General features: G+C 42.4%; 1 protein-coding gene across 3 annotated transcripts in view; it reads left to right on the top strand.

The window, feature by feature from the left end:
- The window catches only part of bcar1 (BCAR1 scaffold protein, Cas family member), a 71,680-nt gene that overhangs the window by 10,420 nt on the left and 35,301 nt on the right, over window positions 1–25,959 (top strand). The window contains exon 2 of one of the 3 annotated variants that reach the window (XM_058645739.1): window positions 14,380–14,427. The exons of 1 other annotated variant lie outside the window; for it this stretch is intronic. In XM_058645739.1, the coding sequence (XP_058501722.1) occupies window positions 14,380–14,427 (48 nt within the window). Of the gene's footprint in view, window positions 1–14,379; window positions 14,428–21,676; window positions 22,063–25,959 lie in introns of those variants that run through there. One more of the 3 variants, XM_058645740.1, reaches the window with a different exon arrangement.

Below are 25,959 nucleotides of genomic sequence, written 5' to 3' on the forward strand. Positions count from 1 at the left end.
AAACTCAGTGCGTCCGTTTTTCTGTTTTTCAAAGCCTCTGCTTTGGCGACAGCAGGCAGACGCTGTTTTGGTTTGTCGATTGATCCCCATTCTTTCCAAGATAGTCTTGGAGAATTCCTTCTCAAATGTCACTCATACATTCACTGATGACCTGATTTAGAATTTAGTGGTGAAAGGTCAAGGTTAAAGTGACCTGTATGCATGATCTTCAAACTGACGTAATGTTCCGGCACTGCACAAACACATATTGAGCGTGTTGTGACAGCACTGTTCTCGTCTCTTCCTCTGCAAAGCCCCGTTTTCTGTGTCTCCTTCAATCACAGAATACCTCTGTTCATCCAGCTGTTTTTCCCTCCCCCCCCCAATCCATCCTCATGGTTGGACACGCCTCATCCCAGTTTGTCTGCGCTTGGCCTCTGGCCCCTGTCATGATTGGGTCTACATCAGGCCTGATTGGATGATTTACAAAGTGTGGAAAGGCAGCAGAGAGAGAAGGAGGGAAGGGAGGGGGGGCAGGGGGGGGGGGGGATGAGGAAGGAGGGAATGAGATGAGGATAATGAAATGGTAAATGGATGGAGGAGAAAGGCAAAGATGGAGAGAGATTAATGATGTGAAGAGGTAGGTTTTACTGTGCCCAGAGTGAAAGATGGAGGACTTGATGTAATTTCCTCTGCAGATACTTTTTCACTCGCCTCTCACTACTTCCCCCTTTACCTCCCCATCTTGCATTTCCATCTCTCTCCTCAGTCATCTTTCACTTAATGTCACTCCTCCTCCTTCTTCTTCATATCTCACATTTCAGCACACACTGAATATCAAATGATGTATACTGTAAGTCCTGACTGGCCAGCTCCACCAGAGGAGGCAATGTGCAATTTTGCAGAACAACCGTCATCACTGTGCTTCTGCTGACAAGAAGCCAATTGGTTTGTGTTCACTACTGTGGAAATGTCGGTTTATGACACTTTATAACATAAACACTTACACACATACAAATGGCAGAGCTTTAAAGCTCATTTAAGCCATAAACAAGCTACAGTTCAGTTTCTTGCTGCAACTAGAGCTGCAACTATCGATCATTTTCATAATCGATTACTCGAGTAATCGTTTGATCCATAAAATGTCAGAAAACCTTTAAAAAATGTTGATGAGTGTTAGTCAAACCCGGAAATGATGATGTTCTCAAATGTCTTGTTCAGTTTGAATGATTTCTTTATGTGGAGCAAAAAAAACAGAACATATTCACATTTAAGAAGCTAAAACAATCAGAAATCTTTTTTTAATAATGAAAAAAGCTTCAAACCGATCAATCGATTATGAAAATAGTTGTCGGTTAATTTAAGTAATCATGTCATCTCTAGGAGGGACGCTTTTCTGTCACCTGATCAGCTCTACTTGAACCATACCGTACCATTACTGTGGTACCCCAAGGGAAGGGTACCAAAAAATGGGCTGGTTATTTTGGTACTATTCCAAATGGAAATGCTAAAAAATACTTTACTGTACCAAACCGAAGTGTTCCACTCAGTGAAAACACACTGCGAACAACCTTAAAAACAGAGAATTATACAATCAACACATTCTATTGCAATATAGGTGCAGCTTTTTAGAGATGGAGAAACTGCCTGGGGTCATCTGCCGTGCATGCAGCGAGTGTGTCTGTCTATCTTCAACTGGTGAGAGGAACTCAGGACAGAGAACAAAGGAAAACCCCTCACACATCTGTAAAAGTAAGTATTTAAACAACCGGTGGTTGAGACTTGAGAATAAGCAATTTTTCTCGTGATCCTTCGTCCTGAAGCTTTAAGGATCTCTTCATGTCTTTACAGCGTATCATAGGCCTTCTGCATCACCACACCATACAAAAAAAGTGCCTACACTGTATGTGAATGATTTTAATCCACAGCCCTTTCCCCAACATTCTGGTTTTTGCAGACGGGATTAAAAATGGGATTTTTATTTTCCTCAACACTGCAGCACTAGTAAGCTGCTTAGCTCCCAATACTTCACGTCCATGGAAATGGTAACAGAGAGCGTGTGAATGGGATTGAAACGACTCCTTAAATAAAATTGTGTATTTCTCCAGTTGGTATTAAAAAACAAACAAACCGAATAATTGTGCCCACAGTTTGTGAGACATGATGTCATGGACATTAGAAAACTCCATATATGCGATCAACAAGCACTCGAACTAATAGGTTTTTTGTAATTCCATGTATTGAATTGACCAACATTGTTGTGAAGCCTAGCCGTCGCTTAATGACTCCCATTGATAACAAACTGTATATTGTAAATGTCCATCGTTTTAGTGGCACTTTAAAAGAGTGATTTCTCTGGTTTATAACCCCGCCCCCACGTCAGGATGCTGATTGTGCTTTTACCTTAAAAAATTTCTTGTTTATCTATTTGCCGTGTGAAAACAAATTAATTAAATGTAGTCTTCAACTGTTTTCACCTTGAGATATGTTATTATTATAATTATTATTATAATAATTATTCTCTGCTTTTATTGAGCCCTCAGGTAACTGCTATAGGCACAGGTTTCCCTGCAGAGTGGAGACTGACAAATAATAATATGCAAAATAAACACACAGCTATTTAAAACAATTACAGACGCTTGCGTTGGGAACGGCATTTCCTTAAAAGCATAAAAGCACAAAACAACCCCCACTATTTATGCATTCATATATCCTTTATTTAACCAGGTAAAAGCACATTATTGTATTGTACTCACTGACATAAAAAAAATCTCTTTCAAAAGTGGGACCTGGCCAAGAAGGCAGCACAACAACAAGGTCGCACATTTTTTACATTTCAACAACACAACTCAAGTAAGAAAAAGCACAGCATCCCAACAATAAATGATGTTGCAGGTGCAGTTTCTTTGGGTTTTTACTGAATGAATTATCTCCATTATAAAGAACACTGTGGCTTGTAAACGGTCGCATACCTGCTAATGAAATTCATGCCAGGTTGCCTAGGCGATCATTCTTTTCAAGTGGAGACATGATCACCACTTCACGACTTATTGGTCTCGTAGCCGTCCACATTACATCGGAACATGTATGTAGTGACATTTTTACACTGATTGAAAGGTTTAGTTTGTGTTTTTTTTTTTTTTTTTAATGAGGCTGAGGCGGCCGACGCGCTGCTTCATTAGAAATGTGTTTAAATGCACGGCAGGGCATGGATTCTGTAGATGATCTTGATGGCATCTTAATTCCCATACTTGAATTAATCCTAATATTTGCATAAGAACCATCCCTGCAGTTGGTCAAATCTTAATTGTGGAAGTGGAAGTATGTCAATTCTCACATCTCACAGTCACAAGTAAAAAGAAATGTACATTGTTTCATCTTAGGAAAGACAGTAACGTTTTTAGCCAGTCTATAGTCTGTGTCTTTGACATGAATTCTGGGAAATGTCCAGAAAACTTGGTCCGGACATTTTTAGGAGAGAGAGGGAGAAAATAGAAGAGGTGGCTTAAGCATGAAGGAGGCAGGACACTGTGAATCATCCAGATCTGTGTTCTCACATTTGATCTGGAAATGTAACTGAGGACTTGTCAGAGAAAGTCCAAAGTGACTTTAGCATTCTCTCATACAGCCTGATCTGTTGTCGCTGTGTTTTAGAGGGGAACACAGAGAGAGAGCCCCTTTGTTCCTGAAATGTATCTGCTGTTTGGATTTCTGACCCAGACGGCAAACTCCGGAAACTGCACAGACCCAAATTTCCCGACATTTTTCCACAGTCCTCGTCTAATAAACAGCTGTAGAGACAAAAGTAATAGTATGTGGAATCCAGGGCCTCTACAGTCTGCTGTCTGGATTCTGTTCATTTGCCCTTGGAGGATCGGCTGTGTAATGTGACTTTGATGGTAATGTGAAGGTTTACCTTTCACTGTTGTGGTTGATTGGTGCACGTCACTTAAACTACACTGCTGGCAGAGGTGACGGTGGGGGTGGTTGTTGTTTAGCACAACACAATCTAAGCACAATCAACTGCAGTAATTGGAAGAATGCCCTCACGGCTGTAAAGTCTCAGCAGAAGTCACAGCTTCTATCTGAGGTGACTGTTAAAGACATGGCTGAGAGTGCAGCTCGGGGGGGGGGTTTGCGGCACGTTGATGAGGCTGATGCCAGTGCTCCTGTAAGGCTGTGGTGGGTGGTGAACACCTGCATGCAAATGAGAGACCCAGAGTTTGCGGGCAAAACGCCTGAGGCCAGAGGCGCTGCCTGCTTGTACTGGGAAAGGTTATCCAGATGTTGTCTCCAGAGGAGAAGGCAGAGCTGAACACAATCACTGACGAAGCTCTCAGGCAACAGATGGGATGGTTGACGGAGAGAGGCTTAACCACACATGCTGGAGGTGTGAATGGGCACAGAGGCTGTGGTGTCTTGTCACGAGGGCGCCAGCGTCTTCTGTGGTGTCATGTCTTCATGTCCTGACTGTTGGACAGCAGATCAGCCAGACTGTAGCCTGTGCCAGAACCACATTCTGCTCCACCCATTTGCCATTTTCCAATCGCAGCTGAAAAGAATGCATCTGACCCAGGGTTTATAATTCGCCATCGTATAATTAGTTATTTTCTTGATTCATTTATTGGTTGTTTGGTCAATGCAATGTTAGGAAATAGGTGAAAAATGGCAGTCAGTGTTTGCTCGTGTTTTTATTTTAGAATACGCAAAGAGACTAATAAATTGTTGATCAAAATAGTTGATCATGGCTCAAGGGTTTGACAAATTCATGCTGTCTCCCTTGTGTGTCTGGACGTAGATGATGTTTTTGATTGTGTCTCATGGTAATGTTCACACACTTAAAATAAAAGAATTTATGATGATATTTCACATCATTTCAAAATAAAAGTGTTGTTTTTTTATATAAAACAATAATAATATTCACAATATGAACAGGTTTATGATGCAAAATGAATCTATTAATAAAAAAAAAAAACATACAGAAACAACTCATAAAGCCAGAACGTCATATTAAGTGGCAGGCGTTTGGCGGGCCACATGTGGCCCACGGGCCCTGAGTTTGAGACCTCTGCTGTAGTTGAAGAAATGCCCATGTGAAATTGTATGTTTAATTATCACAGTGACAAGCGATTCCGTTATGCAGCTTATTTATCTGACAGCGTAACATCGGGCCAAACAACCTTTTCTCTCCGTCAGACTCTATCCGTCCATCTTTCCTCACCTCCCTGTAAACAGTGCATTTACCTCCTCCCATTTCCCCCCCTCCCTCAATTTCCGGCACCCTCCTCTCATTTTGCTTTCACCCCTTCAGCCCTCTGTCACTCTGTATCCCTATCATCTCTCCAACGTCCCTACTGCAGCACTCTTTATCACACACACACACACACACACACACACCATTCCACCCCGCAATTTAATCATATGTGTGTGAGCTCACATGTACAAACACACACACACTGGTTTCCATGACTTCAGAGGACATTGGATTGGCTTACATTCATTTCCTTGAGACTTTAACCATAATTATGACTGACCTAATCCTATAACCTTGACCCTGACCCTCACCTCAACCTTAAAATGTAGTTGTTTACGTTACGGGGACTTGATTTTTGGTCCCATAAGGAAGACAAGACCCCTTAATGTGAGGGTGTAAACAGATTTAGGTCCCCACAACATAACAAATACCAGGTACACACACACATTCCTGTACATCACTCTCAGTGAGAATACTCGGGACATAATGCATTTTTCAGCCCGTTATCATAACCCTAACTACCACCGCTGAATGCCTTACACTAACCCTTAACCTAACCCTTATTCTGGAAACCCCCCCAAAAAATAAAAATAAATCCCTTTAAACTTGTGACGACCAGCCGAAATTCACTCACTCACAAGGTCAAAATGTCCTCACAGAGATAGATTTGGACCAAAATGTGTCCTCACAGCCTGAGACATATGTACACACACACACGCACACACGTGCGGCCATTGCTTGGTGGTGTGGAATGGCCTTTGTGAGGAGTAAATTGCTTGGCCTTATGGTTCACAACCAATTCACAGGATGGCAGCTGGGCAGATTAAACTCAGAGCTCCCCATAGTGTGTGTGCGCGCGTGTGTGTGTGTGTGTGTGTGTGTGTGTGTGTACAGTTGTTTCAACTCAGAAGATGCTTCCATTAATAGAAAGTGAGTAGCAACATGGAAAAGAGATGAAAATGGGCGTTCCTCCAAGTCATTGCAGAAACTAATTTCTCAAGCTGATTGTTCCATTATTGATTTCTATTTTCCATTCAGTCTGTCCATATTTTTTTATATTAGTCCTCGTATAGAGCTGGTATTATTATTATTCTCTATTTTTGTTGTTGACCCAAACTCCATCAATGAATACCTCTCTGTATGCCGAGTGTGTCCAAAGCCGAATTGAGTACATTTGATTGATTTGAGAAAGAGAGTTACTCTTTTCCAAACACATGGAGCCTCACAGTTGCAAGGATTTGTCATTACCATCACATCCAGATAACCTTGGTCTGTGTTGGATTGTTTTATGTTGTTTTTGTTCATTGTGGTCTGCGTTCTACCCTCTGTTCCAGTTTGTTCTTAACATTGTGAGATTAAGGGACATTGTCCCACTTTTCTTTATCAAATTCCCCGTGAAATGATGCTAGGGTTAATGTGCTTGTACAGTTTGGTGCGAGGTCATTCAACCTTGTCTGCTAAAAACAACATTCCCACACAACTAGACTGCATTCCTAATAGTGTTTAGTGAGGAACAATTATCCGCACACTGGTTATAATTGTGGTCTCGTTTAAGCACAGTGAGTAACCTGTGATTAGGTTCAGGCACAGAAAGTACCTGGTTAGGTCGAGGAAAAGATGTTTTTTTTTCTTTTCAGTGTCAACATCCTGTACATGAACACCACCAAATACCCCCACCACCACCACCACCACCACCACCACACTATAAAAACTATAAAACCCATTGAAACGCGACCGCGTTGCATCACATTTGACCCATTCTGTCTCAGTGAGCCGTGTGTTAAGAACACACGTGCGGTCAGAAGCCTCTTGCAGAGCGTCTGTGAGCCGTAGAGACGACGTCAGTGGACTTTTCTGCTGAGTGAAGCGTTTAACACAGACATTTTCTGCTGACGGCAGTGAGAGCGCTGCACATGGGCTTCAGATGGTACATTCATTAGGATCTGTGTGCGTGTCCTGTTTGTGCATTATAACAGACAAAGAAAGAGAGGGGAAGACAGCATACAAGTCACTTCTTAGGTTTGGACACGGTTGGTTAGGGTCTCACAGTGTGGTCCGCAGCTTTTGGCTTTGATGGACATCTCACTTCGTACACTTTAAAATTTAGTGTTTAATTCCTGTGTAATGTCTTTGGGAGAAAATAAAATTCCTTAGGAAATTGAATTGAGAATGGGGTTTATTTCAGCAGACGCGTTTGTAGCAGGTTTGGTTTACATGCGAGTGAATTGAATGTGCAGTTAAATGCATATTTTGCTCCAGGAGTTTCTGGCCTGAAAATCTTACAGATGGTGCCTGCAGCCACTGTCTTCAGAGTGAGCCAACCGCAAAGCTCCTGTTAAACTCTGTTAGCACGACTAACAGAGGGTGTCATGCTCCACTTCTTAGCAGTCTATCTGCACCGAGTCTTTGTTTTGTCTGCCATGCACCCGCAAGTGTACTGGCTAATTAAATATGACTCCTTTCTATTTTTACAGACACAAGACAAACATAGAACCGCTCTATTTTTAACAGCACCTTCGGCTTGTGTGTGACATAATTCAGTCTCTGGTGACGTAAAAGAGCATTTGGTTGCTACTGAAATAAAGACAGTCTCTGTCTGTCTCAACTGTAAGGTAATAACTGTCTGAGTGACTTTCTGGCTGTCCAGTATTAAGCTTCACAGTTTTTAGCAGCAATTCAACTCAGTGTTCCTTGCGTGTCATAACAGAACAAACATGGTTATGATATTGAAAGGTTAAAAAGGCATTTAAAATTGCAGAAAAATTTGACTTAAAAGTTTGTGAATATGATGGTAGAGGTTCAAATGTGCTTGTATCGTGAGCACAGTGAACAGCCCCATTGAAACGCAGCTTGTTTATATACAGGGTTCAGCCTTTCTGATGGACTAGACTGGTTACTGATACACAGGAGTGTGATGTCACGCTCTCTTCAGGAATCTACTGTATATTCACATCCGTTTTGTTTGTTTTCTGACGTCGACTGAAACGCAATGTTGTGTAATAGATAGTTAAACAGTAATCACCAAGTAATAATGTAAATGGTTTGTATTTATACAGTGCTTTTCTAGTCTTGATGATCAAAGTTTTGCCATCACCGATCTTACATACCCATTCACAACGTTGGGGTTAAGTGTCTTGGCCAAGGACACATCTGCACGGAATCAAACCCCAACACAACCTTCAAGTTGGAAGACGACTCGCTCTACCACTGAGCTACCACTGCCCCATAATAATGGACATAGAGGATGATGAATTTCATATTTAGAATATTGCATTTATCAATTTACATTCACAAACATTTTGGAATGATCTACCTATTATTACGCATTATATTACCTCTATTTTACAAAATTACTACCATACTATTACAGTGTTGTGACTGTGAAGTGTTACCGCACACATACATTGTGCACTTTTATTCCGATGCACTGCCGAGGTCCTCAATTCATGCGCGAAAAGTGTTCTCAGCAAAGCAGAATTAAAGCTGTAATGCAGTTTCTGAGTGCTAAACAGTGCGGCGGTTTCAGTAGCTGTTGCCTCTGCGACCAGAGAAAACTATTCACTTATCAAACTGCTCGGATCTGTTAGAAGTGAGGCCTGTTGGGAAGCAGCCGATGTGCACCGATCACAACACACAGGAAATGGAGCATTCCTTCAGCCAGACGGAGGGGGAAGTGGGACAGCAGCCAAACTGCACCGTGTGTGTGTGTGTGTGTGTGTGTGTGTGTGTGTGAGTGTTCTGTTCTGTGTACTTGTACATCTCTCAAACACATTCTTGACCTCACTGGAGGAGAGTATCGGTGAAATTGGGTCAGGATTATTCCAGCTCACATTACAGTCATCTCCCACCAGCTCTTATGCAAGAAATGGCCGGCTTTCTCGAACTGAAGTCACTTTAAAATAGGTCCTTTTGTCCTATTTATACTGTCGCTCCAGATCACGCCTCCTCACAGTGATTGCAGCACTGAAGCAAAAATGGAGGTTAATCATCGGCGGTGTTGGACGCTGACAGCTCCAGTCCGTGTCTCAGAGAATATGTACTGGCCAGGAGCCATGACATTTAGTACAGATGTTCATGCCCCCCAGAGGATGAATCATAATGATTCTCACGAGCCTGACCTTTTATAGTACAACTGTGCATGCAAACTGGATTACCATTACGTGTGCAGTGATTGGTCATGGCCCCCGGAGGAAGAAGACTGCAGATTTATATACAAATAAAAGAAAATTAACTATGCAATCTTCATCATGGGCTTCATTCATAATGAGATTCATAATGCGAGTTGCAGTCTTTCTTCCCTCTTAGAGCAGTGGAACCAGCCAATGGATTTGTGTTTGTTTTTTTCCCTCTGGTATCTCCTAGTATTAATGAAATATTAATAGGAGTGTCATGAGTCTCCAAATCATAGTCTGCCATGTTTAGACTTTGTCTAGTTTAGTCTAGGATCATTGGTTTTATGCCATGATAACTCGTGATATAATGTCCATCGTTCGTTTGCTTTATGTACCGCACTAAGGCCTCATTGTCAGACTTAAATAACTTATTAACACTGAGAATGTGACAGTCGATTGGAAACTAACGGTAAAAAGAAGAGGAGTCATAGAGAGTCATATGTCTTTGTGTTGCTCTGATGGTCCAGCAATCTGTTGTTAAGGTCACTAAAAATGACCTCTGACCTCCACTGAAATAAGTCACTGAATAAGATCACATGTCTGACGCTACGAACACGCCTATAGCGCTAGTTGTCTCTTCAGTTGAATTTTCGCTCCAAATAAGGACGGAAGAGTGGCCGGTGTTGACAGCGTTGGTTACATAGTGACGTCTACGTCCTTACAATGCATGCGGAGATGTCCTGTGCTTTGCTACACACGTGGTTTACACACCCTCAGAGAAGCGGGAGCGGGGTTCGAGTGTGGTTGCTATGTCGCTCAGATCAGCAGTTTGCCCTGGTTACTATTTGTTGGCAGCTTCAGGTTAGCGGGAGGAGCTAACGCGTAGTCATTCTACAATGGCTACGACCACAACTGTGTTTTCTTTCCCTCTGACACGCCTGCAGGTTAAATCTTTGATCCCACCTTTGCTTTAATGGCTGAGATTGCGACGTCGTTTCGACCGACATTTAATTTACAATCAAGATCGAAACAGTTTCAGATCTGTCACATACTCGTTTTATTTGTTTTATTCATGGCTCTGATACAATTATCGAGATATTGGATGGGAGAAATGGCTGCTGTGAAGGTCAGAATCGGTTATGATGTTAAACTCCTGCCACGGTTCTGTTAGAGTCAGAGTCATGAGGAGGACAGAAATGTGCCCAAAAGCGGGCGATATTGTAGCGATTAAGATAAAGCTAGTTATAGGAAAGTGTAATGAAGCAGAAACAACTATGCGTTACATGTCATCAAAGGCAACAGTGCAGAGGAGCCTTTAGCTGAAATTAATTATCATGGTCACTGAATTCTAATGATTTCCTGTTTATAGCGTGGATGAATGACGAACATGAGTTTCTTCGTCGTGAGGCGATAAAGCTTTGTAGCTCTTCATTCACTCTTTTTTCCCCCTCACTGGTCCATTAGAATAATATAGGTCAGTCTTATTACTGTGGCTCATTCACACCGATAGAGTTACCTCCTTTCTTCCTTCCTTTTATTTCACTAACGCTACATTATAGCCAGTATTATCAGCTTGTTTGTGTGTGAGAAACAGTCACAAATAGCATTTAAATGAAAGGGATAAGTATGGAGTGATTGTTGGACATACATAGAGTTTTCTTTAGGGAACGCTCAATGAGTGTAAGACAGGAAGTGGTAAAATAATACCAGAGCAGTTACCACAATGGAGATTTAAGCCTGATTTATGGTTCCACATTGTTCCTATGCATTGTTCTTTGCATAGCTACTCACCTTTTGTGGAAATATCACTACATATTGCATTGCAGATACCAAGAGCTGTGATTTGTCCTCTTGGTGGTGCCATATTTCCTCCCAAGTATGAATTGAGGGACTGATCGAGGAAGTATGGCAATGCCTTTGTTTGGCTCAGACACAGGCGGCAGCAAATTCAGTCGTCACTGTTTGGAATAATAAGCAGGGGGCGCAGAGTGAAAGCAAAACACAAGGAGACTGAAATAACAACAACGTACAACCATTCATGCACACCATCAGCATTGGATATCGGACAGATGAAAATCCTGAATCCAAAAATCCTACATATCCCATGCTTCACTATGCACAGACTGTTAAAATGTTAATAAATATCAGCAAAGGCATTTTAGCTGAGTCATGTTTGGGCTGTTTGTTTGTTTCTTCTTTTCAGGAGAACAACAGTTGGAGAATTATGTCTTTGAAATGACTCGGCACAAATGTGTTGTGAACAGCTTCATAGTTTATAAATGGTATAAAATGACTGTAGGGGACTAATATAGGTATCGGTAGATACTCGAGTTTTCTGATATCGGTATCGGACACAGAAAAGTGGTATCGTGCCATCCCTAGCTGAAACACTTACTCGATATCTATCGTCACCTATTCCGATAATTGATTCATCAATTGTCAGATTTTTTCAGCTTCTTACATTTGAATATTTTCTGGTTTCTTTGCTCCATAAAACTGAATAATTTTGGACAAAACAAGTCATTAGAGAACAAAACACTGATCCACATTTTCTAAACTTTTATGGACCAAACAATGACTCATTTGGAGTTCATCGAGAAAGATAGTTATAAGAAATCAGTTTGTCTGAATTTTTAACTCTCACATGAAATATTAATGTTTTTCTTCATTTAGGATGATCACAATAATAGAAATTCACCACACTGAACTCACTGTAAGTGCTTTTTATCACAATGTGCGATAATATTATATATTGTCCCACCTCTTAAATCCCTGGAAAATGTCCTCTCAAAAATCTCCTTTACTTTTTGAGTTATGCTGCTCTCCATCACACAGGCAAACGTGGCCAAAGACAGCGAGTTCCTTGGAGGAGGTAATGAAAACATTAGATGCTCACGTGGAGCTGAAATTAAACGAGTGTATTAGCCGGCCGTACCCACGAGCTGATGGTCGGGGAATCTGGTTCTATTCATAAATCCTTACCCCAGCGGGAGCATGAATGTGCTAATGACCTGATGTTAGCTCTAGAGAAAAGGTCAGGCATATTAAAAAAAAGTGTGTAGAAACCATAAATGTCCAAATCAAACCATGACCACCTGTTCTTTACTTTAATGATCTAAAGATGATTATGATTAGTCTCCTGAAACAGCCTTAACGGCCCAGGAGCCCCAGCGATGGAAATCTGTCTATAATCCACATAAATCTCTTTCTAATCCACATATTTTTAGGATTAAAAAGCAGCTAGTTGTAGCTGCTGATGAGGCCCCTGTGGAGGCAAAAGGTCATGAATGCTGTATGATGCTTAAAGATCTCTCAGCCAATAGATCAATATAGTCTATAATATATGGATATATTAGGGTGTAGGCACCAGTGGTGAAAACCTCAGACTGATCATCTCTGTTGTGTTGTCTGAAACTGCAGAACATGGCCGACTGTTGTCCTATGTGGTCTATATTAAGAAGGAATGCTAATTAGCCTACTCTACTTCTGACGGCCTACAAAAAGAACAAGCAGCCGCTGGAGGACATTAAGGGACGGATTTGTCCGAGGTAGATCAGCAGTTTCAGTGTGACAGTCAACACACAACACAGGGTTTCTCAATCCTGGTCCTGGGGACCCACTGCCCTGCATGTTTTAGATGTTTAACCCTGCTCCACCACACCAGGTAGGTCCCCAGGACCAGGATTGAGAAACCTAGTGCTGCCAAATGAGTGGCTAAGCATGTATGGGGGTTTTTCCAGTCGAGGTGCAAAGGTTGGAAACTGTGCCGGTGCTTAAACGTTGCCTCTGCGACAACCTAAAAAAAATTTTTTTAACTGTAAATGGGGTTATACAAAGACAAAACTAACTTTTAAACTTTTTAATTCTAGTTTTCGTTATTTCTCTTTAACTATAATAACGTTGGCACATCTTTTGTCGACCGAATCAGTGCGTATTTCTATGTTTTCATGTCTAATTTCTCTCTTTTGTTAGCACGAGTGTGAGCCTTCTCATGTGCAGCGTGTGTAATCAAGAATCCCATGGGTTTCAGTAAGCTCTTGTGTTTAGCCGACAGCGGCTTGGTTTTGAAATGATGTAATATAGATCAGCCGCTATGGGGAGGGAACAAATTCACATAATAATAATAATAATAATAATAACAATAATAATAAAAAGCTGCTTCCATATGCAGTGTTCCTTCATTACCACTAAGTGGAAATGGAGACCTGTGAGCACGAGGAAATGAGGCACCAAAATGTACATGTGAGTTTTGGTTGCTTAAATAGCAGTGGTACAGTATTGGACCCCGGCGCTGTATTAAACCAAGGTTTTTTATCGCCCAACCTTTACATGACTGTTTTCATGACTTTAATATAATCCCCATCTCGATTTGTTCATCATTTCTACTGAGCTTGCACTCTCAGGAGGGAGGCTGTTGAGAGTATTTATTGCCGGTATAAAACCTTATTATGTATGCTGGTGTTTAATGTAATTTGATGCTAATGCAGGTCATGCTCTGCCAGCAGACAAGTCAGCGCACTGTGAACAAATGCGGTGAATGTGTTGTGTCTTAATGCTATCATGTCCTGACTGTATTTCAGCTGAACCAGCGTTTCAGTGTGTTGGAAATGTAGGCCGTGTGTGTGTGCGTTTATTAGCTCCTCCCTTATTATGCACCTCAACATGCGGGTGAAGCCTTATGTGCTGTGGGACTGCAAGTGTGTATGTTTGTGTGTTTTATATATATATATGTGACTTATCTAGCAAATCTAGAAAAGTCCAGACTGATTCATTTGCACCTCAGGCTCAGTTGCCATAGTAACCCCCTCCTTCCTGTGTATGTGTAAGAGAGAGAGAGAGAGAGAGAGAGAGAAAGGGCGAAGAGTGAAGGGACATATTTAGAATGATCTATGATGAAGGTGATGCACAATGGAATGCATTTCTATTTTAAACATGTGTAAATATTGACATGAAGAAAAGAACTCATTGTTTCTTGTTGTTTTTTCTCTGCTCATGTCTGTGGTGTCTTTTCTGTGGTCCTTCCTTGTCCTCCAGGTGTTCTGTAGAATATTTGGCTGCCTGCAGGGGGCACCACAGGTAGAGGTAGGTCTGACAGCATGGAGTGGAACAACTGCAATGAAGTGACTAACAGGATTTCAGTTATTTTGATATTTATTGAATCATTTAATCCTTTGCCTGAAACAGTTAAACAATTTATCTTTTTTTTTTTATCACACATCGTGATAAATATCACGCACAATACGGCGACTGTGTTGCTGTCATGCTCACCAGCATACTGTACAGTCCTAGTCATTTATTTGTTACAATAATGTCATTTAAAGTGACTTTCATGTCATTCTAGGTGTTTAGTTTTACAGTTACTGATTCAGTCACTAGAATATGTAAAGGAGCAGTCTGTCATTTTAAATGCACTGTTTTATGCATTTAGCCGGACACGGATGCTAGATGTCGTATTCATCAGTGTCTTTTGTGCATGTGTGAAGCTGCATGGAGTGAATTTCTTTTTCAAAAGTCTATTGACTCCATAACAACAAGAGCTAAATCTCTCATCCGCACTTCACAGCCGCCATACGACGCCGCTGTTAGAGCAAACAGTCATTACACTAACTAGTGATTAAATTTGGTTCACACTGGGGATTAAATGACAGTGAGTGTGGAGTACTTTGAGTAACAACCTGAACTGCATATAGATACAGTTCTGTCAAATCATATCCTATATTATGGACAACTTTGTATGAGTTTTTGGCTTCAATACCCATAAAAATACTGGTCAAACGGAAAAGGAAATAATGAACGGATCAATAATGACTCGTTAAAGCACTAATCTACTGCACATCGACCTACAACTCTGGTGTCACGTTAACTGAGAATTCTCTGTCATTGGCAAAATCTGAAAGCTGTCGGTCATTTTCACAAGATTGAACAATGAAGGCGATAAACAGTCCAACGTTACTTCAAATAATTCACACACAACACCGTCAATAACCACCTGTAGACCACCTGTAACAGTGGCGCCGGCGGCCATAATCCTGTATAATTAAATATGAACCCACCAGCAGCTGCTGACCTGTCATAGACCCGCCTCTCACGCAGGTAGACATCCGTACATCACAGAGATCACTACATCTATCAAAAAAGGATTCACCTCAGAGCATTTGGGCATCATCTCCGACATCGACACCTGACTCGATGCCTTTCGCTATCTGGATTCTGACGGCATATTGCAGATTAGATTACATTAGAGATTAAAATGTTGGATACTTTTACAACTTTAAAAAGTCTTGCAACCATGCACCTTACAAATAAAAACAATCACAGGGAATAGTGAAAAATGTTCTCATAGATTGCATACAAACATTTGTGGTCGCCCCCTGGTGATCATTCAAAAGAAACAAGTTTTAGATATTTCCACGTTGGCTTCATTTTCATTTTCTAAACAAAAATAAAACCACAAAGAACGTCACTGAAACACCCCCACATCTGCTCACACCAGTGCCTGCCTTTTCTAACAGAGGTAGGAGAGTGAGCAGCAGAACAAGTGTCACAGTAGCTATTATTAGTTCCAGTCATATAGCCTGACTTTACTTAGTCGTATCTCTGCTCTTTCAAATGAGAGAGGAGAGAGGCATTTCACAACACACGGAGAGAGAATGCTGATGGTGTGTGAGTGAGACAGGAAGGTGAATACGTCTGTGCTTGACACATCCCACAGGCTGTGTTTGTGATGTCCCCTACAGTAGCTGGTATTTCTTTTCCCCCCCCCTCACTGTCAAAGAGCTGATTGTGTGATGTAGTTGAAAAAAGTGTTGCCTCTGGCATGACTGATTCTCTACTGAGTCACTCTGTGAGAATGTGGAATATGCCTTTTAGACAAGACGTCAATTCGATCGCCCTGTTGACCGGCCGTGGTCTGACCTTTTATTTAAACAATGCTTTTTTTAGTAGAAATGTTATTCCCAATCCTAAAGTTGCCTGATTTACAGATAGATACAGAAGTGGTGTGTCCCTTCAGCTGTGCTAATAACTCTGTAAAACATCATTGTAGAGACGGCGTGAAGTAAGCGTGCATTTCTCCACAATACGCGTCCAGCGTCTTTTGTCCCCTTAATGTTGCGCTGACAGGATGGCATTCATGCCACAGTTTTATGATAATGGCCCGGGCAGCTCTGAATGGCTGTCGCTGTGCAGTGAATAGGATTCATTCACACTGTGCTGCTCTCACATATTGCAGCTGCAGATTATGGCTGATAAAAAAGACTGTTGACCTCATCAGAGACGCTTCTGCAGAAGCCTCATGTGCACAAAGCTTCTACAATTTTACTTACATGTTTAATTTATTTACCTAACTTTACATTTAGCCTAAAATGTCAACATTCCAAATTGTCACCACTGTATATAAATATGCTACATTTAAATGTGTTTTTTTTTTTTACCTTGTGCAGCTAAAGATCTCTCTCTCTCTCTCTCTCTCTCTCTCTCTCTCTCTGTCTCTCTCTCTCTCTCTGTCTCTCTCTCTCTCTGTCTCTCTCTCTGGGGCCTAAGTGATGAACACACATGTCCATGGGGTCATTTAATCAACAAGTCACATTATTTCTTGTGCCTGACCCCTGACCTCAGTCAAGCTGTGACGTCACACTCACAGAGGCATCGTCCTCCACCCTCCCCAGATCATGTTTTCAGCTTCAGCTTAAAGGAATACTAGAGTAGGGCTAGTATTTTTGAAAAATTGTGCTTCCTAACCTTCCCCTGAGTTGAGAAATATCTTCATATCGTTTCTTTGTTACGTGCCCACCAGTGACACATGGTCCTGTTAGCGTAACTGTTAGCAAAGATGGCGGACACTGTTTACATTGTGGGAGTGAGGTCCCGTCCCTCTACGAGTGGGTTAAGGATTAGCGTTGCAGTTTCAAGGCTCGGACCAAGTGTCACAAGTGCTGGTCTTCTGACATGAAGCAGACTCTGAAGCTGATTCTCGTCTCCAGTTGTTTTATTCATGTTTCTTTTCTTTTTTTTTAACAAAGTCGTCTGGAAGTTTAGTTAAAACATGAGCATTTTTTTCGATGGCTGTAACCGTTTGCCTCGGCTCACTCGCACTGGGAGTTAAATACGTGGTAATTACAAGAACTCATTGCTCCCTGGCTCTCTGGCTAACCAACTATCTCCCTGGCCAACTGTCACATGCCTGCTGGTTTACACATTTCGGTGTTAAGAAATGACTCAGATATTTGAGGAAAGTGAAGCCAATGTGGGAAGGCCTGTTTTCCCTTTGAACGGCCATTTGGGCCACTGCACTGGTATGTAAGTCTATGAGAAAATGAGCCTACATCTCACCTGATTTATAACACCGATAATCATGTCCCTGAGCGGTTTATGGTCTCAGTCACTAGTTACAGGTTTTCTTTAATAAAGCGTGATGTCCATATAGTAAATTAATGGTCCCATTTAGAGTCAAGTAGACCATAAAGCGGCTTATAATTTTGGGGTTTGGCTGTAGTTTTTGCCACTTCCTCTCATGAAAATATGATTTCCTCTAGTTTCAATAAAAAAAAACAAGATGACAAACAAGATGCAAAACTCAAGGCTTCAAAATTACAAAATCTCAGGACTGCCTTGATCACTGCTCACAGTCGTACATCACCACTGCTCATTTTAGACCAAAATTCAAACGAACTGCTGATCACAAACTAAATCGGAAGCTGTCCTCTTAGTCATGATAACACACACACACACACACAGAGAGGCTTATCTCTTGAGTGCATTAGCTGAATTCCCAAACATCAATAAAAACGCAGTATTAAAAATCACTGAATCGATGCGCACAATGATAGGAAATGACTTTCATATCTGGAGACATACCAGTTCTATTATGCTGTTGTGCCTGTGTGTGTGTGTGGAATGTGTGTACTTGTATTTGTCACTTCTTTATAACCTTTTCTGGCGTAAACACTGACCTTGTCAGAACATTTCTGAGGGAGCCGGGGTAAGATTTTGAATTGTGGGTAGGTTAGGGTAGGGGTTAGACATTTATGGTTAATGTTGGGGACAAAGCTTTGTTTAGGCTCAATGCAGTGTCCTAAGAAGAATAGCTGCACAAACCTGTGTGTGTGTGTGTGTGTGTTTTGTGCAGTACAGTGGTGCTTTTGTTCCATCACTACTGCTTGTGGGAAATTATAAACCACTACTCCAGTGACTGACCTAACATTAGCACCAAATGTCATAGTCATTAGAATCTGTGGGAAACAAGTGCTTGTAGCTGTAGTGTATCTTTTTTGTATTGTTTAGCTATTGTTTTGTAGCTTTACCCAAATGTTTTGAAAATGGTCATTATGCCTTTGCAGCTAGAAGACTCGGGTTTGCGACCCAGTCGGAACAAGGGCCTTTCTGCATGGAGTTAGCATGTTCTCGCCGTGTGTGCGTGGATTGAAACACACCGGCCGATTTTAAAACATGCCGCAATTGATGAACACTAAGTTTGTTGGTTTTTTTATGTTTCCTCCGGCTCAGGGCAAGAATTTGTCTCAAAAACCAACTTAATGTAAGAGAAAATACCTTTTTTTTCAAAGGGTAATTTATGCAAGACAGGTTTGCGGTAATTCTTTAACGGCCGCTTAAACGTGACAAAAATCAGACATATGGTATAATTTGGATTTAGTGGTCACGGCAGAGAGAGAGAGAGAGAGAGAGAGAGATCATCACTTGCCATTATAGTAGGCGGCCTAAATGATGAACACCCACTCTCCAACCTCATCAATTAGTGTGTGTCAGCTGCTGGACCAGCGCAGAGAGCTGACAGGGGTTAATGAAGTTATTAACCATGTGTATGGTGAGAGAATGGAGGGAAGAATGAAGTGACTGAAGATGGAGTCAGGGAGCGCAGAGCAGATGAGATGGTCATACACACACACACACACACACACAGACACTCATTCAACTGACTGCTCCTGTTTAAGATGAGACTTTAATCTATACTGGAATTAAGCACTGTGGTGCAGGAGAAGAAGAAGAAGAAAGGGAATTCATTTGTTCCTGTCAGACAATTGACTTGTCGTCACTCGTGTGTAAGATGTGGCAATCTTACAGTTTTCGGAGATGGAAATGAAGGACATACTGTACTTCACACGTCATCACATTACAGCCCTGTGAGCAACACAAGAAATAACGTGAATGCTGTCGAAAAACAACTATAATGTCCTAGGTGGACTAAATCGAAATTATGACTATGAAGTTACTTCACCAATTAAAGAGCACTTGTTTAAGTTATTAGTTGTTGAATTCCTATAAGTAGTCAGGAAAAAGAATTATCCCATTTCCAACCCATGATAGGTGTCAGTACATAATAACACCTGCAGTACTAAGTAAGTAAATATTAGGCTGGTTGTTGTTGACTGAAAGTTGGTCTTGTATATAATATATACAAGTCATACAACATGCGTCTTCATTGCTTGACTCAAACCAAGATGGCTGCCAGAAATGATCTCCATGCTTGTTCTAGCAGTTCTAACTGCAGAGGAAGCACCGGAGTTGTTGAGGATCACACACTTTTTTTTTTTTTTAGCCTTCTGCAAGCCATGACTAATAGCCCCTAATTGGCATGTAGTCACAGATGAACATCTCCCTGTGACATCACACACACCCCGATCCAGCGTTGAGACGTTCAGAGCGACAACCTGAACTGAACCGAGAGAGAAGACACAGGGACAGACTGTCCATGAAGGCTCTTCCATCACCATATTCAGATTCACTGCGACTGACCTATATCTCCGACTCCTCAATGGCTGCTCTCTGTTCTTGCCATTTGTAGGTCGTCGTGATAGAGGCTGTTGTTGTTGTTGTTGTGTGTGGCAGTCAGAGAGGGCAGTGCCCAGGTCATGGAGGGCGAAGTGTGTGTGACAGTGTGTGACTGTGTGTAGGTGTGTGGAATGCTCTGATGGATCTGCTCAGCGTCAGGCACAATGTGACGACTGTTGTGACAGAGCGAGGGTTCAGGAGGAGCAGAGGGTGCGTGGCCATATTTGGACATCCTAAATTTGATACAGGAGAAGCTACATCATTAATGCGTCTCACCAGTTGACACAGGTTCCTGCTGTGCTTAACTTGGGCAGAAACAAATCAGTTTTCACACACACAGATTTTTTGCTCAGTGTTTGAGGCGAAATTCCTAACGAGAGGGGTTGTCGGTGGCGGCATATGACAAAGTGTGCAAATGTGAGACGTCTGCTGCTGGTACTGAATAATGCAAGACCCTCTTCTCAAGTCAATTTCACACGACACGACTTTCAGACTTGTAGGAGCGTCGTACGTTCCACACGACGCGATATGGTGTCCTGTGAGCAGGAGTAAGGGGGGAGCTGATATGTAACGGTATCGCTATCGATCCAGTATTGGTGAAAATCACTGAATCAGATGTCTGAACTTAATATAGAAGTATTTTTCTTTTTCCGTTCTCCTTCTTCTCGTTGATAAAATTTCATCTGCCTTTTACCCTTGTTCTGGTCTCTGATTGGCTGGCTTGGCTTAAAGGCCCTGGTATACTCCGCACGTCAGGGTCCTGTAGTATCTCACGTCACCATCAGGTGGCGGTATATGCTGCTACAGTTCCCTCGGAGGTCTGTCGGGCAGGGGAGTCGGAGTGTCGGCCGGTTCGAGGCTTGGATGACTATCCTTGGTGACTTCTTCTGTTGTCGAAATGGTTTTTCTGCTTGGTGAGCGGAGCTTATACTCCGCCTACTGGTGGGGCAGAGATTCACAACACGCTCTTTGGTATACTATGACTTTAGCTTGAGATATAAAAGCCCTTGGTGACCAATTGATTATAGGACAAAAAAAGTGTATTGTGGAGGACAAAGAGGAAAAACATACACCTTAAAAACTATGACTGGTTTTAAAAATGATGTGAAATCATTTTCACTGTGAAGTTGAGGAAAAGCTGACGTGATCTAAGTGCCAAACCCAGACCCTGCTCGTCTTTTATTCTCTTGTGCCGCAGGTGAGTTATAGGGTCTCTATGACAGCGTGACAAAGGAAATCCAATCTGTTGAAAGACAATGAGATGAGGTAATGATGCTTTATGCTCATGTGCAGAACACACATGAGTGTGTCCCAGCAGCACTGACTGCCTCTCACAGCCAGGGGGACACAGAGAGGGAGAGAGAGAGAGAGATGGTGGGGGTTGACAGTGGCAGGGCAAAGCTTATTTGCATAAGAAGAGCTCCTCGGGCCAATGGCCAGACTGGAGAGAGGGTCTAACTGGATCCAACAGGAAGTGACGTGTCGGTTTACACACTCCTCCCTCTCTCCCTCTTTTCCTCAAGCAAGACGGGGCGGGGGGAGAGAGAGGGAGAGAGGAAGACCAAGTAGGAAAGAGGGGGTGAGCGAGGCAAAAGTAAATGGGCCAAGTAGCAGTCTCATTCTTGCTGTGTGACATCACGGAGCAGCAGAATGTACCGGGATCTGCTTGACTCCTGAAAACAAGACTGAACAGGACTAAGAGAGAGCCATAGGGAAGAAGAAGGAGGAGAAGGTGGGAGGACAGAAGGACATAGGAAGGAAGGAAGGCGGGAGGGTGGAAGAGGAGACTTGTAGGACTTTTGGGATCTTTGGGTATCGGCTCCCTGTGAAGGGTTTAGTCGGCAAAGTGTCCCACAGGGGCTGAGCTACAGCCCTGCCCCGGAGTTGCCAGAGCCGCCTCGCTGCAGCAGGGACAAGATGAACTATCTGGTGAGTGTGTTTGTGTATGTTTGTCTGAGAGCGAGAGAACACAGAGACACTCCAGTGTGTGCATGAAAATCACTGCCTTTTGTTGCACTTGATTAATAAGTCTGTGCCTCTGTTGGTGTGTGTGTCTGCGTGTGTGTGTGTGTGTGTCAGTGTGCTTCAGTCGAACTTGCTATACCCCAGCTGTGCATGAGTAAGGAGGGGGCAAAAAAAAAAAGAAAAGTGAGGGAGACTCGGGGTATGAAGAAAAGGAAAATGTGAAGGGGGGAGGAGAGGGAAACGAGTTAACATTTTCTCTGCGGAGTCTCACCTTTTGTTGGATCTCAGCGGGGATTTTGTGTGTGTGTGTGTGTGTGTCAAGGGGGAGAAGGGTTTAAAGTCAGTTCACACCAGTTGAGGAGACTTCACTGCCCTGTGATGGAATGTTCACCAACAAAGTTGCTTAAATTTCCTCCCCTCTCCTGTGTTGAGTTTATAAATTCCACAGAATGATTGTTTTATACGGAAGGAGCTTTAAAGACAGTGAAAGACTTTGTCGGGACATTTAACATCTGTGCCTGCAAAGAAATGGCCAAACTATTCAAAATAAAAGGTAAACTTGGCAGTAAGGCAGCGATGTAACCTTCGGAGGTTGCTATTCTGAAAACACTGATAAGACTTGGGTTCAAGTTTGTCACTGGATGCCTGTAATCCTCTTGACGCCGATTGAATGCAGTTGAACTTTGAATGTGTGGCTGCAGTGCAGGACAAAAACACAGCAGATTGAGCTGTCTGCCTATTTCTTTTTAGTGTAAAAATGCAAACCTGAGTCAACTACACTCAAACATTTACGTTTATGGCTACAGCAGAAGGGAGGACAGACTGAAGAAGGTGGGGGAGAGGGAGAGAGAGGCAATACCATGGTCTGTCTTTCTGCTGACTCAGAGGAAAGTGTAGAGAAATGAAGGTTTTATGGCCAGAGGACAGAGGGAGGTGATCAGTTGCCCGAAAGAGGGGGGAAAAAAAATTCTACAGTGGAACACAAGCAGAGCAGAAAGAGAGGCAGGAAGATATGCTATGTGTAATCTCTGAGGATGACAAGGAATTAAGTTTAAACAGAGGGGAACGAGGGGAAATAAACAAATGGTTTATGAGGAGGGAGAGAATGCGGGGAATGGACGGAGGAGAGGAAGAAGGATGTAGAAAGACAAAGAAACGGGCAGTAACAGTGCTTCTCTGCTATTGTTTGAAAGGCTTCTGCGTCAGTGTTGGCTCACTGCTCATGACATGTCATACCACACTTGGTGTGTGTGTGTGTGTGTGTGTGTGTGTGTGTGTATGGGGTAACTACACAGCCAGGAATGTGACAGACAGTGAAATACTGTGGAGCGGATCAGTGTGTGTGTAACTAGTAATTACACGCCAGTAATTAGTGTGTAATTAATATGGAAGCACATTCCACTGTTGTGGCTGTGTCAGAGAGTCATTCTGTTTTTATAAGAAATCCACATTTTGGTGGCCTGAACTCGAATAGTCATTCAGGTAAAATGTCAATTTTTTACTGGAAGATCAGACCTGAGACGAGTCACAGCAGGCAAGGCTGCTCAAAAAATGTCCTGAAAGAGTCACCGGGAAAAAATGTCCTGAAATTCCTGGCTACCACTTTGAGAACCACTGTAGCTTCACATGTTCTACTTTGTTTTTTATTTGTTAAAAGTGTTTTCAAGGAAAAAATTCAGGAAATGCAAATCCTCATGATCATCGAGGAACAACGGTGCAAATGTAAGAGCAGGGATTTCATTTATCAGACTGATGTCGAGCTGAAACTGAAAGTAGGTGTTGGTTTATAGCTGGTAGTGAACGTGTGAGTGCAGGTTACTGTGTCCTTATTTTCAAAGGACCCTGGTTCTGTCCATCCAGGCTGAAACGCAGCCGGATTAACCTCACACAATGTCCTCTTCAGGCTGGAGCCTAGACTGGATATGAAAAAAATGGACATAGTCTTCTGGTTTCCTTGCCCAAGTCAATAAAGAAAACTCTGACTCTGCTGCTGCTGTGAAATTTGGTCTATTTAGAGGAAAATAGACAATAAAATACAGCACATGTGAGTGGACATCAGTGTGACTGACCTGTGGCTGTCATCTGAACTTCAAGTGCACAACCTCAACAAATGGCCGATCACCTCTGGAGACTTCACAGCGAAGGTGCCAATGTTCTTCACGGCTGACATTAAGACCAGTTGCCTCAAGGGTTGCAGGGACACAAGTACACATATTTATCGTGTTAAAACAAACTCCTGTTACGACTATTATAGTGCAGTCACCACTCAAGACTACGAAACAGCCAGTGACACATAATCTGTCTTAGAAATGAGGAGTTAACCAGGCCAGGAGAAAGTGTCGGCTTTAAAAAGATAAAGAGGAATTCCCTCTATACCATGGGGAGTGTGTGTCTGTGTGTGTGTGTGTGTTAGAGAGAGTATCAGGTTCACACATTCATCCAAACAACCAGGTTTCCCTGACTCTAACTTGACCCAGGCTCATTAAAACACATGGCAAATCTGGCCTGTAAATCTGTCAAGACAGATTCAGTGTCAGTGAGCGGCGCTATCAGATGCAGGGGTGACCCCCCCCCCCCCACCCCCCCGTTAATACCACTCAATTAGGAAGTGTAAAGATGATGCTGAGTGAGTGTGTGTGTGTGACGCAGTAAATTCAAAAGTGAGATGCAGAACACTTCTAAAACTTTACTTTGAAGTACAGACTGTGATTCAATCCTGTAAAGTCTATTTCAGATATAGAATAGAATAGAATAGAATAAGTCTTTAAATACATTGTGTGTTGATGGTAATGAAGGTACACACGTCAGTTGCACTTTGAAAACCAGAGTCCAGGGGTTGCAACCCACCTGTGAGTTACAGTTTGTGATAATGAAAATATAATTGTATAATTTAAGTGTTAAACACCCCTGCTGTAGTGTTTTCTTTACATCAGAGGGAACGGCTTCATGGTTCTGTGGTCAGCCTATGTCACACTAACTCATCTGCTCCGCCGTTTGTACTTGTTCTTTTATGTTTCATTTGCACACAGGGCCCAGTCTTGTTTTGCTGTAAGAATATAAAAGCATCGCTATATGCAGTGCATTTCCTATACCACACATTTTATATTTTATAACCCATTCACAAGCTGCTGTTGCTGGCTCAACCACCAGGAGCATCTTGGGTTTATCGGAGGAGCCGGTGGATCAGATATCCAGCTTTCGTTGTTAGAAGATGAGCCACCGCAGCTCCTCTTTGAAGTGTCAGAGTAAGGACTGTCGGTGGTCCTCACATCTCTTTGCCCATGTATTTCTCCTGACTCACTGACTGAGTCACAGGGGCTGAACTTAGAGCAGGAATTTCCCTCTTGTCTGTCCTCTGCATGACTAACACATGTACACACACACACATACACACAGATACACATGCTCACCATCAACAGCCCCCTCCGAGGAACACAGTGGTGTCAACCATAGAGTCAGTCAGTCAGTGGAGCGGTGAAGCAGTCAGTCAGAACACAGGCAGTCGGTTAATAATCAGTCAATGAATTTCTACACTGTGTGTTCTGTCCTTTTACACCTTGTAATCATAAACTTTACCTGAGTTTGCCCCGGTACGGATCAGAGTCGATACTCTGTGACTCATTCATGCTATCATGATGTGACTCGTCTCCAGAGGCCAGAGATGGACGCTTGTTGCTAAGCGAAGCTCACTTCACTGGACACTGTCCTGTCCGGTTCTACACCCACCTGATATCCTGAGAGACTCCATCTCTTATAGCATCTGTGACCACCTGTATTCACAGACACACTTGGATGCCATTTTGATTGAAAATACTGTTATTTTTAAGCTATTTGACTGCACAGATATCTTCATTGTCAATG

The sequence above is a fragment of the Solea solea genome, chromosome 12 (genome assembly GCF_958295425.1).
Source record: "Solea solea chromosome 12, fSolSol10.1, whole genome shotgun sequence".
NCBI classification, from domain to species: domain Eukaryota; kingdom Metazoa; phylum Chordata; class Actinopteri; order Pleuronectiformes; family Soleidae; genus Solea; species Solea solea.